The sequence below is a fragment of the Hyla sarda genome, chromosome 13 (genome assembly GCF_029499605.1).
Source record: "Hyla sarda isolate aHylSar1 chromosome 13, aHylSar1.hap1, whole genome shotgun sequence".
In the NCBI taxonomy this organism is placed as follows: domain Eukaryota; kingdom Metazoa; phylum Chordata; class Amphibia; order Anura; family Hylidae; genus Hyla; species Hyla sarda.
Window position 1 is genome coordinate 12,859,769 of NC_079201.1, and position 19,373 is coordinate 12,879,141.

Below are 19,373 nucleotides of genomic sequence, written 5' to 3' on the forward strand. Positions count from 1 at the left end.
TTGAAGAAGTGAGTTAAAGCCTGTATAGTAGAGGTGACTGTGGATATAGGCCCAGGTTTATCAAACTGTGTGAGAAAAAAAATAGAATGATTTTCCCACATCGACCAATCACAGGTCAGCTAACGAGCTCTGGTAAAGTGAAACCTGAGCTCTGATTGGTTGCTGTGGGAAAATCACTAAATCAATAAATCTGGGCCATAGTGTTTTTGGACTTTGCAAATTTGACATTGTTCCTTATAGATTCCTGATAGATGAATTAAGGTCTTTAGGTTTAAAAAGTTTATTTTGAAACTGGATTGAAAACCATCTTAGAGGTGTCAAGAGCGTTCTATTTCAGAAACTGCTCACGGTAAAAACAGTTGAGGGCTTCAAAACAGGCTTAGATACATTCTTAGAACAAAATAACATTAATGCATATGCAGAAATATAGAATCAAATCATCTCCCCTTTATCCATTCATACCCCCCCTTCATCCACTCATACCCCTCCCCTTTATTCATTCATACCCCCCCTTCATCCATTCATACCCCCCTTCATCCACTCATACCCCTCCCCTTTATCCATTCATATCCCCCCTTTCATCCACTCATACTCCTTCCCTTCATCCACCCATACCCCTACCCTTCATCCACTCATACTCCTTCCCTTCATCCACCCATACCCCTACCCTTCATCCACCCATACCCCTCCCCTTCATCCACCCATACCCCTCCCCATCATCCACCTATACCCCTTCACTTCTTCCCCCCATACCCCTCCCCTTCATCTACCCATACCCCTTCCCTTCATCCACCCATACACCTTCCCTTCATCCACCCATACCCCTCCCTTTCATCCACTCATACTCTTCCCTTCATCCACCCATACTCCTTCCCTTCATCCACTCATACCCCTCCTCTTCATCCACCCATACCCCTCCCCTTCATCCACCCATACCCCTTCCCTTCACCCACCCATACCGCTTCCCTTCATCCACCCATTCCCCTCCCCTTCATCCACCCATACCCCTTCACCCACCCATACCCCTCCCCTTCACCCACCCATACCCCTTCCCTTCATCCACCCATACTTCTATTCTTCATTCACTCATCCCCTTCTTCCTTATCCACCCATACCCCTCGCCTCATCTTCTCCCCTCCTTGGTTGAACATGTTGGACATGTTTTTTTTAACCATACTATGTAACTATGTATCAATCTGCTTAGCTCCTCCTGCTCTATAATATGAAGCCTGCAGATTGGACTGCATTTTCAATGTGACAGGTTCCCCTTTAAAGAAAAAATCTCACACACCAGCAACAAATTGGCTAAATGAATAGATATGAATTGTATAATAAACAACAATAGAATTTACCTGTAACTGAAGGAAAATAAATTCCCACCAGCAGTGTAAAATATGTAGTCATGTCACTAAAGACGTATGGCTGGTCCAGGTTGACTGGATCTCCATTGGATACAGATACCAAATCTTTTTTTTCCACGATGACGCCTTTAGTTAAATAATTCGACCACAAATTTTCTGAAGATTTTTACATGGGAAAAGAAAGAGGAAATTAGGTGTAAGAAGCATTATTATGCAGCTAATTTATAATCCTTTATGATTTCTATCGAGCAAAATAGTCCATACAAGCATCTTATCTGCATCTACAAGAGAATTCACCTTTGATAAGTGAGCTTGCTACTCCAGGAATGCCTTGTATCTCTGTGACATTATTCTGAGTAAAGTACAGGTCGCATGTCGCATTCAGAAATGGAGAGGAGCAGAAGAGGGCCCACAGCTTGGTAGTGACGGTCTCGTTCCCAATGTCTATAAACTTAGCGCAGACATCGAAACCTTTTTGGGACAGGGTACGATTGCCAAGGATGCAGACACTAAAAAGAGGGCAAAAAAGGAAACAACAACAATTGTGCATATTATTATAGAAATACGAAATCGCAGCCCAAAAGAAATGAACATGATACAGACAAGCTCACAGGCCGAAGAGTTAAGGAATTTGGTCAAATCGGTAGCAGTCTTGAATATTGCATTAGTATTTAGGTGAAAACTGTATTCTAGCATTGTTCTAGCTAGGCTAGTGTTCTGTAAGTGGTGGCATGGCCGCAGCAGTCAATCATGACTTCCTAGTAGAGAAAGAAATCCCGGCACTCACAATAATCTTCTGCCAAACGATGTGTGTTTATTAACACGGTGCAAAATACAAAGGACGCGTTTCGGGCAAAGCCTTATTCAGACTGACTTCCTTGCTCATAGGATTGTGGACATGGATTTAATCTCAAATATGCTCCTTCCTAGAGAACTTATAGGGGGTACTCTGGTGACAGCCTCCCTCGATAACCAGCAATGCCTGCTTAATTGGAAAAAAAAATTGTACTTCCTTCCTGTGCTCCCCCGCCGCCTCCAGTATCGCTGCTCCTGATCTTCGCCTTGCTCATCTTCTTGCTGCTGGGGGGTCAATATGTCAGAGTGCCACTCAGCCAATAGTTTGCCACAGTGGTGTCCCACCACAGCCAGTGATTGGCTGAACGGCATTCTGACGTATTAAAGGGGTACTTTGCCCCTAGACATATTATCCCCTATTCTAAGGAGAGGAAATAAGATGTCTGATCGCAGCTGGGACCCCTGTCATCTCTGTGCAGCACCTGGCGTTTGTTTAGCCGGGGTCGTGATGTCACATCCACGCCCCTTGTGATGTCACGACCACGCCCCCTCGATGCAAGTCTATGGGAGGGGGTATGGCAGCTGTCACGCCCCCTCACAAGACTTGCAGTGAGGGAGCGTGGTGTGACGTCACAAGAAGCGTGGCATGATGTCAATACCCCTGCCGCCTGCTCCAAGCGTTTGGAATTTTTTTCCCAAATGCTGGGGCAGCAGAGTACCCCTTTAACCCCTGGCACCAGGAAGTGGAGCATGACAGAGATCAGTAGCAACAATACCCGAATTCAGTGGGGAGCGCGGAAGGTAAGAATAGTTTTTTTGTTTGTTTGTTTTACCCAGCACCCTTGGCATATTTAAACACTGAGCTAACTGTACTAAAAAACAGCAAAAAAAAGAGAAAAATTCTGATTTTAGAATTTACTTACCAATCTTCAGCTAACTGTACTGATTTTCTGGACTTAACTCTCATGGGGAATGTCACAACAGGCAAAGCTGACACCACATTATACCGCAAACCGACGGCTTGCAATAATATTCTGCATGCACACAGTTGCCATCCCACTAACACCACCAAAAATCTCCCTATTGGAGAATATATTAGAGCCAAGAGAGCGAGTTCAGATAAGGCGGCATATAACAAAGTGAGCCATGATATATCCACTAGGTTGCTACAAAGAGGCTACACTCGGGTGTTCTTGCAAGAGCAAAAGCCATAGCCGACTCGAAAGATTGCTCTGACTATTTAAGTACCAAACGAAAAGATCATAATCAAAAACACGCAAACAAGAACAATAAACAAAATCTGTCTTTTTCTACACCTTATAGTGTCAACTTTGACCAGATACGTGACATCCTCATGAAACACTCCCCTATTCTGCATCATGACCCATTAAAGGGGTACTCCGGCCCTAAGACATCTTATCCCCTATCCAAAGGATAGGGGATAAGATGTCTGACCGCGGGGGTCACACCGCTGGGATCCCCTGCAATCTTGTATTCCTGCAAACTGCTGGGTGCCGACCACGGGGCTGAAGTATCGTGACGTCACAGCTCCGCCCCTGTGTGACGTCACGCCCCACCCCCGCTATGCAAGACTTGCATAGCGGGGTCGGAGTCGTGACATCACGATACTCCGGCCCAGTGGTCGGCACCCGGCAGTTTGTGATCTCAAAGAGGTAGGTGCCGAATGCAAGATTGCGGGGGTCCCCAGCGGCGGGACCCCCGCGGTCAGACATCTTATCCCCTATCCCTTGGATAGGGGATAAGATGTCTTAGGGCCGGAGTACCCCTTTAAAAGCCAAATTGTTGGCCAATATACTGTCACCCAGTGATTTCTCTTCCAAGGATTCTACCAATATATGGCTGGGCACCAAGGGCTGTTACAGATGTGGGGGAGCATGTTGTAACCTCTGCAAATACATCAAGCCATGTAATAGTTTTATATCGTCAGTAACAAGACGCACTTACTTGATCAAGTTGCTGATCAATTGTGAGTCCTCCCACGTTGTCTATTGTGCCACATGCATGGCATGCAATACCCAATACGTCGGATGTACCACCAGAAAATTAAAATGCAGAATAGCTGAACATTTTAGAGATGGCAGGAATACTTCCTCCCGCTCCACATCAGGTTTGTAAAGAAATAGTGAAGAAGTGCATTCAGGATCATGTAAGAATATCATTATACAGGGAATAGAAAAAGTACATCCCCCTAGACGACGTTGGGATTGGTCTTGCCCTATATACTAGGGAGGCTTACTGGATTCTGAATTTAGATACCAGAGCCTCACAAGGTTTGAATTATCGCAACGACCTTATATATTTCTACTAACCATTGCTAATTTTCATTTTATATCAGTGACTTTTCTATTCCTTAGATGCTGCTTTTCCTTTAACCATGATTGACAGGAAGACACGTCATTGTCTATCCGGGGGTGTGGTTTTCCCCTCCCACTGTTTGACACATGCAATTTAGTCTTCATTCTTGCATCCAAGGTATCTAAACATTTATTTTCTACTTGTATCCTTGCCATGATTAAGGGCTAATATTTCAGCCCAAAACGCGTCAGAGTTTTTCAATTTTTATAGTGACATGTTGCTATTTCCGTGTTTTTAGTATGGACTATTAAAGTATGAAGTTTAAATTCTTTAACATTTTTTGTTTCTACTCTGTACTAAAAATAATAGTATCTCCAACCTAAACTTAAAGTGTCCCTGACGTTAATAAAAAGCTAATGACATGTCATAGAGATAAGTCAAAAGTTTTAATTGATCATGGTGTAAGTGTTCAGGAGCCCACTGATCATTAGAACAAGCAAGGAGAAGCATACAGCTGCACGTGTCACTCCCCAGTTCGCTGTAATCTCTGTCTAATTGCACTAGATGAGCATTATTATAAGTCTATGGAGCCTGTCTAGTGTAATAGGATGGAGATCACAGTGAGCAGGGAGGTAACGCACACAGCACTGCTTTTCTTCCTGTTCGTTCTAATGGTGGATGGGAGTCCGAGCACTCAGACCCCGACTGACAAAAACTTTTGACTTTTTGATCTCGGTTACATGTCAAAAGTTTTGTTGTCAGTCAAATACAGATGACACAGATATGATATAAAACAATATTTGTGTAGTAGCTCAACTTTTTGGCTTGGTGAACTATACCTTAAACACATAAAAGTATTGGCATATGTTTTTATCAGATCAATTAGAGCAAAGTTAAGGAATCATTAAAGGGGATGTCTGGGGAGCATGGTACAGCAATTGGACATCTTGTGCAGGCGTTGTTTCGCCCTGACAGCAATGATCATGACTTGGTACCCGCCCGCTCTCATCTGAATTTTTTACAATTCTGTCACTATGGTTTCCACCTATTTATCTTTCAATAATTGTTTCTATTTTCAAAGCATATTGGTTTGTCTTTTCTCTTCCGATTCTTTGATGTCTTCCTTGGTCTACCTGTAGGTTTTCTTTTTATAACCTTTCCGATCTCTCCATGTACTGTACATCTTTCGTGTTGGGGCTATGCTTTTTTTCCATTAGCCAAGTCCCACAGCTCGGTGAGATCTGTAAGCAATTTCCCTTTTAACTGCAAAATAATTTGCATTTTTAAACTAGTGCCGGAATGTGTTTTAGAAATGTAAATTAAAAGGTGATTTCATGGTTTTCTTCTCAACACAGAGGGATTTAATGATTCTTTCCTCATCTTGATCTTAAAAAAAACATATGCCATTAATTAAAATATTACACTTTCATTTCAGATATGTGTAAGAAGCCAAAATATGTGGTGAGTCGATCAGTTTTGCTAGGGGTTGTAGTCAAGCTGTTCTCCTAGGACTACAGAATACCTAGATCCGTGACAATCTGTGAGTACTTCATATGAATAAGTTGCCTTAGCCGCCTCTGAATATGTAGAAATAACAGAAAGGGATCAATGTACCGTGAGTGATTGACTTTACCGAGAAAAGGCGTCATCCTCTGCTGTTTCAGAAGGTGTTACTAGATCTTGTTCAGAGCTATAGCCCCACCCCTTGTGTGATGTCACCATATATGACCAGCCCCCACAGCCTACATCACCATCTCCATATTATATTCATATATGTATGAGTATAAAGATATATATATATATATATATATATATATATATCTTTATTGGGAAGAATGAAGCATGCTGAACAATGCCACAAGCAGAGGAGCAGACAGGGAATGAATACAGACTTGCTGTGTGAAGAGAGTGTCTGCTGTGTAGAGCAATGTTCTGCAGAAGCTCTGGGCAGGGAAGTGATAGTTCTGTGGGAGGGGAGTAGACCAAGTGGGAGGACTGTGATGAAGAGCTGAGGGAAAGGGCATTCTGGGAATTGTAGTGCTGAGCAACTGCTCAAACAGGAAGCAAACTCATAATCTGATATGGGAATAGACCCATTAAAACAAATAGATAAGATAAGGTAAGCAATGCTATTTGCCTCTGCAGGATCTGACGTCAGAATACTCCTTTAACCTTGCATGGTTGGATTGTACCCGTTCGATTTATACCTAGACTGACAGTTTGAATTTGCCCAATTATTTCCCTAATAATTTTGGTGGATTTTAAAACACTTCAAATTTGAGCAACAAGAAACAATAAATAAAATGCTGATTGAAGTATTATAAAAGAAATCCTATGCATTTATACACCCCGTGCTAGAATTTTCATATACAACATTATAGAAATGACATTTGCGCCTTAAGTACTTTTAATAATGTTTTATTCTATTTTTACATTTCCACTCCTGCCCAGGAATTAACACCAGACTGTTTAGCACTGCAGTTTCCTGGATGCACCCGGCGACTCAGCTTGTTTTCAGTACAATTTTTGCATATATTAATTGATTTTCATATGCAATGTGGAAGACATCTGGTATAATTAAAACAAAGGACACATCTTTTCATCTAGCTCTAGGACATACAGCATTCCCTTCACAGAAAATTGACCACAATTCGGAACCATAATTCCAAATAAGATATTTCATCAAACAAAGTAAATTACCTAACAAAACCTGACCTTGTCAGGGAACCCCGACCTCCACCCTGACCCTATTGCTGCCCTATTATAGCCCTTGCAATTGGGAGAGATAACTCTTTAACAGCAGAGGTGCGTGTATCATCATGATGTCACTCCACGCCCCCTTCAATGTCTATTGGAGGGGGCGTGACGGCTGTGCCGCCATCTGTTGCAATAAACTACAACTCTCAGCCAAAGGCTGTCCAGGCATGCTAGAAGTTGTAGTTTTGCAATAGCTATAGACACCCTGCTTGGGAAACACTGCTGTAGAGTCATAATGCCTTCAGTGCATAGTGCTAAACATTGTGCTGGAGATTTCTGCTCCCTTTTGCAGCTGCTGGTCAGAGCTGACACACTATAGAGTTCAGTGCACAGAGCTGAGTGCAGTCTCAGCCAGTCACAGCTCATCACACATTGACCAGCTCTAGGCTGTGCAGAGTAAGGGAGGAAATTCTCCCCAGTAGGGCTTCAGATGATGTCACGCTGCTGAGCGATGCCCCTTCCCAGTCTGTGGAGCTCTCTGAGACTGAGCAGAAAATACAGCATAATATTAAGTTAGAAAACTAAAAAATAATTTTAAAAGGCGTTCGATGGTTTATCATGATGGAAGGGAGTGAACTGGGAACATTAAAAAATGTATCAAGATCACAACAGGTACTCTTTAAGAATATTTAAGGAAACTCACGGGAAGTCTGGTGGGTCAAATGCAGACTTAATGACTCCGGCGTATATGGCCAAGATGGACAGGATCACGCAACCCAGGAACAGCAGCGCAAACTTATTGACGTACTTCACTCCCACAAAGACCACAATGGCCATGCAGGTCAGCACACACGTGCCATACACACGCATGTTATTAAGGAGTGCAGCAGGCTCCCCACTAGCATCTTCTGACTTAAAGATAGCCATGCCAGGGAAGAGATACGTCTGGATAAAGATAAAGATTACGCACATTAGGCAAAGCATTTAGCGTAATTAAAATACATTACATTGTTCTGAGATAGTGTTGTACAACATAAAAGCTTTCATATATACGTGTTTTTTGTTTTTTTTAAAACACTTGTTTAAAATAAATAAAATAACACTTAAAGGAGAAGTATTATGCTGAAAAACTTTAGAAGTATGATTGCAGGGGGGGGGGGGGGGGTCTGACGGCTGGGACCCCCAAAATGATAAGTACAATTCAGGTTTTTAAAGACTATTCAAAGGTTTCACACTATATTGTCAAGTTTGATGCTTTCAAGTACTTCACTGCATTGTTATGTGGAACTATGTCCATTTCTTTCTTATATTATACCGGTTATATGGCTTCTGCAATCTTTTAATGTTGAATTTGGCCAACAAGACTCTCACAGTAAGAAAAGTTGGGGACCACTGATGTGGGTAATGTCACTAAGGCTATTCATGTATTTTCTTTTTCCTTCTCATCTACCTCTGCTTTTCCCTATAAATTTATAACTACAATATAAGTATCCAAAGAAATCGTTAACTTTTTTTATTTCCATAATTAAAAGTTGTCTATGGGATAAGTCTGACCACTGGGGCCCTCACCAATTCCAGTAATGGAAAACAACTCAGCACTCTAAAGTGTGGAAGCCCCATACAGAATGGGCAGAGCACATTAGAGAGATCCCTGTGGTTGACCCCACCACTGATATATATATATATATATATATATATATATATATATATATATATATCCCTTTAAAATTAAAAATCATAGTTGTTTATCATAAATCATACATTGAGTACAGACCATTTTACATGGAGCCATTATCGCCCCAATGAGCATTTGTAGGAATGCTTGTTTACAATAACTGACAAAAAAGACATTAAAATCATCCTTATCAGACTTTTCCATGGGCTGAGAAGGTGCCCATAGGGCCGTTCCCATTGATCGGTGCTCATTTAATGAGCCTTCACATGGCTCAATTATCCTGCAGGCTGGACCGCACAAACCATCAATAAATTATTTACGCAGGCCTTTATTTTTATTAATGTTGGCCGCTCATCACCTACTTACACAAAACGATGTGCGGACAACATTGATGAAATTGAAGGGCTGTGCAACTGGCCCAGTCATAGTTTGTGCGGTCCAGCCTGAACAATAATCGACCCGTGACAAGGCTCTTTAAACGAGCGCCGATCAACAAGATCAATGCTGGTTATGGTTACCGGCCCAGTCTCATGTAAAAGGCCTTAAATATTTACTTCCGCAAGCAAATCTTACTAACTCACCAACAAAATCTCAATGGTCCCCAGGATGTACATGGCTCCTGCGAATGTGGTCCCCAAATAAAAGCAAAGCCCCACAGCTCCTCCAAACTCCGGACCCAAGGAACGAGAGATCATGTAATACGAGCCTCCGGCTACGGAAAGATAGAGTTCTCAGAAACATAGACTGAAAATAGATGGTCAATATCACACATGGTATCACTGCACTGCACCTCATACCACTGCATATTGATCAATGCACTGCACTTTTATAGCACTGCACCCTTGCGTTGCTGTGCTTAGTACATTAGGTTTCACATATTTGGTTTTACAATATACCGCTATACTATGCAGATTATTACGAAAGACATTTCTTAAAGCACAACGTCATTGCAATACTTACTACCATCTCTACTTGTATACTAGACATTTTTATTACTACACATTACAAATCCCCTTATGTTCTTATTTTATCTGATCGATGCAAAGCACCTGCATCTGGCATATAGTCTCCAACATCCCCACACACATTGCGTCTGCATCCAGCAGTATTATGTACCCCCACCCCATTCCTCCCACGCACTGCATCTCCCTTATTTGGTTCATTTGAATTTCCCCCCTACCTGGCACAACTCCATTGGTAGCGATGGCGCTCATTGAGATAGCAGTCAGCATGGTCTGCAGAGCAAACACAGGTAGGCGCCATGAGCCTGTACCCAACGCATAATGGGGTGGGAAAGATGATGACAGGAGCAGTGCATCATAAAGGGGGGAGACATGAGACGCAATGCATCATGGGAGGATAAGAGAAGCAGTGCACCATGAAAAAAGAATTTGTCTCAGGTACAGTGCGTGGTAAGGTGATGATGTCAGACGCAGTGCAATGTGGGGGATTTTTTTTTTTTTGGTGCAGTGCATGGTGGGAGTAAATGATATCAAATGCAGTGCACGGTAAGAGGATGTGATATCAGAAGCAGTTCATACTCAGACTACATTGCCCGAGATACAACACTCACTCAGACAATGAGAACTGAGATGTAGCGCACACTAGATGTGATATCAGACGCAGTGCACCACTGAGATCCACTGCACACTCAGTGTGTGTGATATCAAATACAGTGTACATTCACAGGATATGAGATCAAATGCAGCATACAACCAGGAGGGTATGACTTCAGATGCAGTGAAGAGTCTGACACATGTGACTTCAGATGCAGTGAAGAGTCTGACATATGTGACTTCAGATGCAGTGAAGAGTCTGACACATGTGACTTCAGATGCAGTGAAGAGTCGGACACGTGACTTCAGATGCAGTGAAGAGTCGGACACGTGACTTCAGATGCAGTGAAGAGTCTGACACGTGACTTCAGATGCAGTGAAGAGTCTGACACGTGTGACTTCAGATGCAATGAAGAGTCTGAGACATGTGACCAGATGCAGTCAAGAGTCTGACACATGTGACTTCAGATGCAGTCAAGAGTCCGACACATGTGACTTCAGATGCAGTGAAGAGTCCGACACATGTGACTTCAGATGCAGTGAAGAGTCCGACACATGTGACTTCAGATGCAGTGAAGAGTCCGACACATGTGACTTCAGATGCAGTGAAGAGTCCGACACATGTGACTTCAGATGCAGTGAAGAGTCCGACACATGTGACTTCAGATGCAGTGAAGAGTCAGACACATGTGACTAAAGATGCAGTGAAGAGTCTGACACGTGTGATATCATCTGACACATGTGATATCAGATGCAGTGAACAGCTCAAAAGCATAACACACAACATGGCGACAATCAGATTATGTCATGTACAAAAAAAATTCCCATGAAAACGATTAAGCACTTGGACAGGATAGGACGTTATGGCAGATTGTGATGGTTAAATTTGTTCGGTCAAAATTGGTCAACGTCTCTATATGGAGAACTAGGCAGACTATAAAAATAGGAAATATTATCAATAAAAAGATGTAATTATTGGAAGATTAGAGGATGGAGGCCAAGAAGATCTCTAGGACATGACTTAAAGGGGTACTCCACTCACCCAACGTTCGAAACTAAATGTTCCAAACGCTGGTGAGTGAAGTACCCCTTCAAAGATGTGGTAACTGTTATGTCCGATATCACATGAAAAGAAACCATGTTAGACACAAAGGAGGCAGCATCAAACAGAAGGAATGAGACATGGAAGACATGATATCACAAGACATATATCGAAGAATAAGAAACTAGGACATTCCATCACTTATTTATTGAGTAGGGTCCAACTGCAGAACTCTGTTTGACCTTTAAACATTAAAAGCCATCCCCTATCCACAGGATAAGGTATACCTAAACAATCAGCAGTGGTCTAACCACTCGGACCCCCACCAATCATGAGAACAGATTTTAGTTTGAGTGGTAGCGTGCATGCTCAGCCACCTCTACATTTCTTCTCTATGGGGCTTACAAACATTGTTGAGCAATGAGCTTGGCAATGGTTAGAAGTCTCATACAGAGTGAATGGAGAAGTGGCTGAACAGGCATGCTACCACTCCATTCTCTCAAGGAACAGTTCTTGTGATCGATGGGGGTACCAGTGGTCAGACCACCACCAAGTCAGATAGGTGATAAGTTGTCACTAGTATATGTTTACCTGCCCTTGTATCAGTTTCCAGTAAATATGGCCTCTTTTCTTTGATTTTTAAGTTGTCAATATGTAGTATATAGAAAAAAACATACACCTACGCACTCCAGAAAATAGGTTCCATGTCAGGTAAAAATTGTTGTAAAACAAATCCAATTTATTCCAAATGTTTTAAAACGCCAATGTTACGCCGAGCGCTCCGGGTTCCCGCTCCTCCCCGGAGCGCTCGCTTCACCTCCTCCGCTGCAGCGCCCCGGTCACGTCCTCTGACCCGGGGCGCTGCGATCCTGCTGCTAGCCGGGATGCGATTCGCGATGCGGGTAGCGCCCGCTCGCGATGCGCACCCCGGCTCTCCTACCTGACTCGCTCCCCGTCTGTTCTGTCCCGGCGCGCGCGGCCCCGCTCCCTAGGGCGCGCGCGCGCCGGGTCTCTGCGATTTAAAGGGCCACTGCGCCGCTGATTGGCGCAGTGGTTCCAATTAGAGTTATCACCTGTGCACTCCCTATATTACCTCACTTCCCTTGCACTCCCTTGCCGGATCTTGTTGCCTTAGTGCCAGTGAAAGCGTTCCTTGTGTGTCCCTTGCCAGTGTTTCCAGACCTTCTGCCGTTGCCCCTGACTACGATCCTTGCTGCCTGCCCCGACCTTCTGCTACGTCCGACCTTGCTTCTGCCTACTCCCTTGTACCGCGCCTATCTTCAGCAGCCAGAGAGGTGAGCCGTTGCTAGTGGATACGACCTGGTCACTACCGCCGCAGCAAGACCATCCCGCTTTGCGGCGGGCTCTGGTGAAAACCAGTAGTGGCTTAGAACCGGTCCACTAGCACGGTCCACGCCAATCCCTCTCTGGCACAGAGGGTCCACTACCTGCCAGCCGGCATCGTGACAGTAGATCCGGCCATGGATCCCGCTGAAGTTCCTCTGCCAGTTGTCGCTGACCTCACCACGGTGGTCGCCCAGCAGTCACAACAGATTGCGCAACAAGGCCAACAGCTGTCTCAACTGACCGTTATGCTACAACAGTTGCTACCACAGCTTCAGCAGTCATCTCCTCCGCCAGCTCCTGCACCTCCTCCGCAGCGAGTGGCCGCTCCTGGGATACGCTTATCCTTGCCGGATAAGTTTGATGGGGACTCTAAGTTTTGCCGTGGCTTCCTTTCCCAATGTTCCCTGCATCTGGAGATGATGTCGGACCTGTTTCCCACTGAAAGGTCTAAGGTGGCTTTCGTAGTCAGTCTTCTGTCCGGAAAAGCCCTGTCATGGGCCACACCGCTCTGGGACCGCAATGACCCCGTCACTGCCTCAGTACACTCCTTCTTCTCGGAAATCCGAAGTGTCTTTGAGGAACCTGCCCGAGCCTCTTCTGCTGAGACTGCCCTGTTGAACCTGGTCCAGGGTAATTCTTCCGTTGGCGAGTATGCCGTACAATTCCGTACACTTGCTTCAGAATTGTCCTGGAATAATGAGGCCCTCTGCGCGACCTTCAAAAAAGGCCTATCCAGCAACATTAAAGATGTTCTGGCCGCACGAGAAATTCCTGCTAATCTACATGAACTTATTCACCTAGCCACTCGCATTGACATGCGTTTTTCTGAAAGGCGTCAGGAACTCCGCCAAGATATGGACTCTGTTCGCACGAGGCGTTTCGTCTCCTCGGCTCCTCTCTCCTCTGGTCCCCTGCAATCTGTTCCTGTGCCTCCCGCCGTGGAGGCTATGCAGGTCGACCGATCTCGCCTGACACCTCAAGAGAGGACACGACGCCGTATGGAGAACCTCTGCCTGTACTGTGCTAGTACCGAACACTTCCTGAGGGATTGTCCTATCCGCCCTCCCCGCCTGGAAAGACGTACGCTGACTCCGCACAAAGGTGAGACAGTCCTTGATGTCTACTCTGCTTCCCCACGTCTTACTGTGCCTGTGCGGATGTCTGCTTCTGCCTTCTCCTTCTCTACAGTGGCCTTCTTGGACTCTGGTTCTGCAGGAAATTTTATTTTGGCCTCTCTCGTCAACAAGTTCAACATCCCAGTGACCAGTCTCGCCAGACCCCTCTACATCAATTGTGTAAATAATGAAAGATTGGACTGTACCATACGTTTCCGCACGGAGCCCCTTCTTATGAGCATCGGATCTCATCATGAGAGGATTGAACTTTTGGTCCTCCCCAATTGCACCTCGGAGATTCTCCTTGGACTTCCCTGGCTTCAACTTCATTCCCCAACCCTGGATTGGTCCACTGGGGAGATCAAGAGTTGGGGGTCCTCTTGTTCCAAGAACTGTCTAAAACCGGTTCCCAGTAACCCTTGCCGTAACTCTGTGGTTCCTCCTGTAACCGGTCTCCCCAAGGCCTATATGGACTTCGCGGATGTTTTCTGCAAAAAACAAGATAAGACTCCTCGCCAGAAGCCCGCTGGTTTTCTTCATCCTCTGCCTGTCCCCGAACAGCCTTGGTCTCTGATTGGTATGGATTTTATTACTGATTTACCCCCTTCCCGTGGCAACACCGTTATTTGGGTGGTCGTTGATCGATTCTCCAAAATGGCACATTTCATTCCTCTTCCTGGTCTTCCTTCTGCGCCTCAGTTGGCTAAACAATTTTTTGTACACATTTTTCGCCTTCACGGGTTGCCTACGCAGATTGTCTCGGATAGAGGGGTCCAATTCGTGTCTAAATTCTGGAGAGCTCTCTGTAAACAACTCAAGATTAAATTAAATTTTTCCTCTGCATATCATCCCCAGTCCAATGGACAAGTAGAAAGAATTAACCAGATCCTGGGTGATTATTTGCGACATTTTGTTTCCTCCCGCCAGGATGACTGGGCAGATCTCCTTCCATGGGCCGAATTCTCGTATAACTTCAGGGTCTCTGAATCTTCCTCCAAATCCCCATTTTTCGTGGTGTACGGCCGTCACCCTCTTCCCCCCCTCCCTACCCCCTTGCCCTCTGGTCTGCCCGCTGTGGATGAAATTTCTCGTGACCTTTCCATTATATGGAGAGAGACCCAAAATTCTCTCTTACAGGCTTCTTCACGCATGAAGAGGTTCGCGGATAAGAAAAGAAGAGCTCCCCCCGTTTTTTCCCCTGGAGACAAGGTATGGCTCTCCGCTAAATATGTCCGCTTCCGTGTCCCTAGCTACAAGTTGGGACCACGCTATCTTGGTCCTTTCAAAATTCTGTGTCAAATTAATCCTGTCTCTTATAAACTTCTTCTTCCTCCTTCTCTTCGTATCCCTAATGCCTTTCACGTCTCTCTTCTCAAACCACTCATCCTCAACCGTTTTTCTCCCAAATCTGTTCCTCCCACTCCTGTTTCCGGCTCCTCGGACGTCTTCTCGGTCAAGGAGATTTTGGCTACCAAAAAGGTCAGAGGAAAAAATTTTTTTTTGGTAGACTGGGAGGGTTGTGGTCCTGAAGAGAGATCCTGGGAACCTGAGGACAACATCCTTGACAAAAGTCTGCTCCTCAGGTTCTCAGGCTCCAAGAAGAGGGGGAGACCCAAGGGGGGGGGTACTGTTACGCCGAGCGCTCCGGGTTCCCGCTCCTCCCCGGAGCGCTCGCTTCACCTCCTCCGCTGCAGCGCCCCGGTCACGTCCTCTGACCCGGGGCGCTGCGATCCTGCTGCTAGCCGGGATGCGATTCGCGATGCGGGTAGCGCCCGCTCGCGATGCGCACCCCGGCTCTCCTACCTGACTCGCTCCCCGTCTGTTCTGTCCCGGCGCGCGCGGCCCCGCTCCCTAGGGCGCGCGCGCGCCGGGTCTCTGCGATTTAAAGGGCCACTGCGCCGCTGATTGGCGCAGTGGTTCCAATTAGAGTTATCACCTGTGCACTCCCTATATTACCTCACTTCCCTTGCACTCCCTTGCCGGATCTTGTTGCCTTAGTGCCAGTGAAAGCGTTCCTTGTGTGTCCCTTGCCAGTGTTTCCAGACCTTCTGCCGTTGCCCCTGACTACGATCCTTGCTGCCTGCCCCGACCTTCTGCTACGTCCGACCTTGCTTCTGCCTACTCCCTTGTACCGCGCCTATCTTCAGCAGCCAGAGAGGTGAGCCGTTGCTAGTGGATACGACCTGGTCACTACCGCCGCAGCAAGACCATCCCGCTTTGCGGCGGGCTCTGGTGAAAACCAGTAGTGGCTTAGAACCGGTCCACTAGCACGGTCCACGCCAATCCCTCTCTGGCACAGAGGGTCCACTACCTGCCAGCCGGCATCGTGACAGCCAATAACTTGTTTGAGAGGAATGTTCTCCATCAATCTGAGGGTTGAGTGGGAGGTGTATGGGCACTAGGCCCATAGTATCCTGGAAATAAGGGGGGGGGGGGGGTTGGGTAGGTAGTGTATAAACACTGGGCCAACATTAATATCCTTGAGGGTTTGTAGGGTATCCATGGTGAGTTGGGAGCGTTGTAAAGTATGGACACTACGTGCTCATCAATATCCATGAAATGTTGTGTGTGTGTGTGTGGGGTTAGTCTATTGGCACCAGGCCCTTATCAATATCCTTTTGGGGGGGGGGGTTTAGGTAGTGTGTGGGCACTAGACCCTCATCAATAAACATGGGAACATGGGGGGTGTGGTTGTAGTGTATGGACACTAGGCCCTTATCAATATCTGTGGGGGGGGGGGGTATATGGACACTAGGCCCTCATCAATATCTGTGTGGGGGGGTATGGACACTAGGCCTTCATCAATATCTGTGGGGGGGGGGGGGGTATGGACACTAGGCCCTCATCAACAAACATGGGGAGGGGGTTGTAGTGTATGGGCACTAGGCCCTCATCAATATCTGTGGGGGGTTGTAGTGTATGGGCACTAGGCCCTCATCAATATCTGTGGGGGGTTGTAGTGTATGGGCAGTAGGCCCTCATCAATATCTGTGGGGGGGTTGTAGTGTATGGGCACTAGGCCCTCAACAATATCTGTGGGGGGTTGTAGTGTATGGGCACTAGGTCCTCATCAATATCTGTGGGGGGTTGTAATGTATGGGCACTAGGCCCTCATTAATATCTGTGGGGGGGGGGGGGGTGTAGTGTATGGAAACTAGGCCCTCATTAATATCTGTGGGGGGTTGTAGTGTATGGAAACTAGGCCCTCATCAATATCTGTGGGGGGTTGGGATAGGTAGTGTATAGGCTGTAAGCCCTCAACAATAAACATGGGGGGTGTAGTGTATGGGTACTAGGCCCTCATCAATATCCGAGGGAGAGGGGGTTGTAGTGTATAGGCACTCCCTATTTCTCTTCTCCCCTGTCCCCCAATGAACCCTTTCTAAGGATTTTTAAGAACCGAAGAACAATCGGAATCTAGTTACATGACACCGACTTCTCTTATGTGATGCTAGTGCGAAGGACGAGGCGGTGACAATTCCTTAAGGTTTTCACAAAAGTGACTTTCACACTTGAAGACTTGTTAATGTATACTTAAGATGTAAATGGATGCATAGCTAAACCCATAGAGAAATGAAGCAATGGCTGTGGCGTTGCTTTCAGCCTCCCCCCTGCCCCCCAGATTGCCAGAAGCTCTGTTGCAGCATAGGCTGCAGGACATCTTCTCATGGCTCTCTTGTCTTCGAAACGTTCAGTATGTGTCAGCTACGTAATCGGCAAAAGGGTGCAGTACCAGAATGAGTCACTGGGTGTCACAACACGCAATAACTGAGATCTGAGATAGACATGGAAGGAATGCACGGTAATAGTCTGCAGTGGGGACATTAGCATATCTGCTGATACAAAAGAAGGGACATCTGCATAGCAACAAGTCATGGCCACCAGAAGTACTACGCTGGATTTGTCGCATGGACGTTGCATCGGTAGCATAAGTATACGAGACTTATCAGTCGCCATAATGCACTACCATGTTGCTGTAGATCAGTGGTCTCCAAACTGTGGACCTCCAGCTACTGCAAAACGACAACTTCCAACATGCCCGGACAGCCAACGGCTGTCCGGGCATGCTGGGAGTTGTAGTTTTGCAACATTTTTGCAACAACTGAAGGTCCTTGAAGACCACCGCTTTTGATGCTGCAGTCAGCCAACCATAGATTTGTGCACATATTAAATCCAGGATCACGACATAGATCCAGTGATTAGTTTTATAGCATTTGTTTGGTTCTTTATTTAATAAAATGTAACTAACGTATTGTTTTTAGAGATACCTGCAGGCCTATGTAAAATCATATATAATATAATAATGCTCGGCCGCACCAAACGACAACCGGTGAATCAATTTAGCAGAATGTCCCCCTGACGAAGGGTGAGTGCCACCCCAGAAACCTGTTGGTCACTTTACGAACTAAAATGCAATCTATTTTTAAAACGCTCAAATAAATGTGGAAATTTTAACTAAGTCAAGCTGGATCTACCCAGGGCTGGTGCAAGGATTTTGCCAACCTAGGCGAAAGCTAATTTTGCCACCCCCTTGACCCCGCCCATTATCTCCACCCTTTGACACACCCCACCTTACTACTGGGGTGACAAGCTGTAGCAAATCTCCTCCTCATGTAATCACTCTATTACTGGGGTGACACACTGTAACAAACCTCCTCCTCATGTAATCTCCTTTCTACTGGGGTGACACACTGTAACAAACCTCCTCCTCATGTAATCGCCTTACTACTGGGGTGACACACTGTAACAAACCTCCTCCTCATGTAATCACCTTACTACTGGGGTGACACACTGTAACAAACCTCCTCCTCATGTAATCTCCTTACTACTGGGGTGACACACTGTAACAGGGGAAGTGGTGCTGAGTGTGAGTGGGTGGTTCGTATGCTAGTTGGCTAAGTTTCTTGCAGTTGGCAGAGCAGCGCCCCCTCCCAATAGGGCGCTCTAGGTGGCTGCCTATTTGGCCTATAGGCAGAGCCGGCCCTGGATCTACCTCTAAAAAGCTTCTTTTTTTATTACAGCTAGCATAGATCGATTCAGGAAAGGCATCGGCAGCCTTATCAAGATGTCTTCTGCAACTTTAACTTGCTAGCCTAGATCTGAGTTTTTTGCCCCCATTTTAGTGTTTTCTAAATAGCACATGCAATAGAATCCAAAACTAGGCGATAATTCAGGAAGCAGTGCTGCTCAGTTAAGGATTAGCTCTGGCACTAGCCGTGATCCTATAAAGAGTGGGCGTGATATCAGACACAGTCACTGGCAGGAACATCAGACAACATCATGGAATAGAAATACAGAATCCATGCCACATCACACACTGTCAGGCCATATGATTTCTTTCAGTCACATAATGCAATATGGGCCACGCAGGACTAATTCTTATGTGCATGTTCTGATGGACCTCATATAGGTTGCAGCACAATGCAGTTATAAGGTAACATATGGGACCAGATTGGTTTAAACCATTCG

At 45.7% G+C, this 19,373-nt stretch overlaps 2 protein-coding genes across 10 annotated transcripts in view; one reads left to right on the forward strand and one right to left on the reverse strand.

Moving 5' to 3' along the window:
- The window catches only part of ZNF335 (zinc finger protein 335), a 346,490-nt gene that overhangs the window by 59,757 nt on the left and 267,360 nt on the right, over positions 1 to 19,373 (forward strand). For 7 of the 8 annotated variants that reach the window (XM_056549983.1, XM_056549984.1, XM_056549981.1 and 4 more), the window contains 2 exons: positions 4,532 to 4,649; positions 5,908 to 6,012. The exons of the other annotated variant lie outside the window; for it this stretch is intronic. The gene's annotated coding sequence lies outside the window, so the exon portion shown is untranslated. The remainder of the gene's footprint in view (positions 1 to 4,531; positions 4,650 to 5,907; positions 6,013 to 19,373) is intronic. 8 annotated transcript variants of the gene reach the window in all.
- SLC12A5 (solute carrier family 12 member 5) overlaps positions 1 to 19,373 on the reverse strand; it is an 85,520-nt gene that overhangs the window by 33,616 nt on the left and 32,531 nt on the right. For both annotated transcript variants that reach the window (XM_056549992.1, XM_056549991.1), the window contains exons 5-9: positions 10,025 to 10,079; positions 9,426 to 9,556; positions 7,873 to 8,114; positions 1,659 to 1,870; positions 1,353 to 1,517 (exon numbers count right to left, since the gene is read on the reverse strand). In XM_056549992.1, coding sequence (XP_056405967.1) covers positions 1,353 to 1,517; positions 1,659 to 1,870; positions 7,873 to 8,114; positions 9,426 to 9,556; positions 10,025 to 10,079 — 805 coding nt within the window. The remainder of the gene's footprint in view (positions 1 to 1,352; positions 1,518 to 1,658; positions 1,871 to 7,872; positions 8,115 to 9,425; positions 9,557 to 10,024; positions 10,080 to 19,373) is intronic.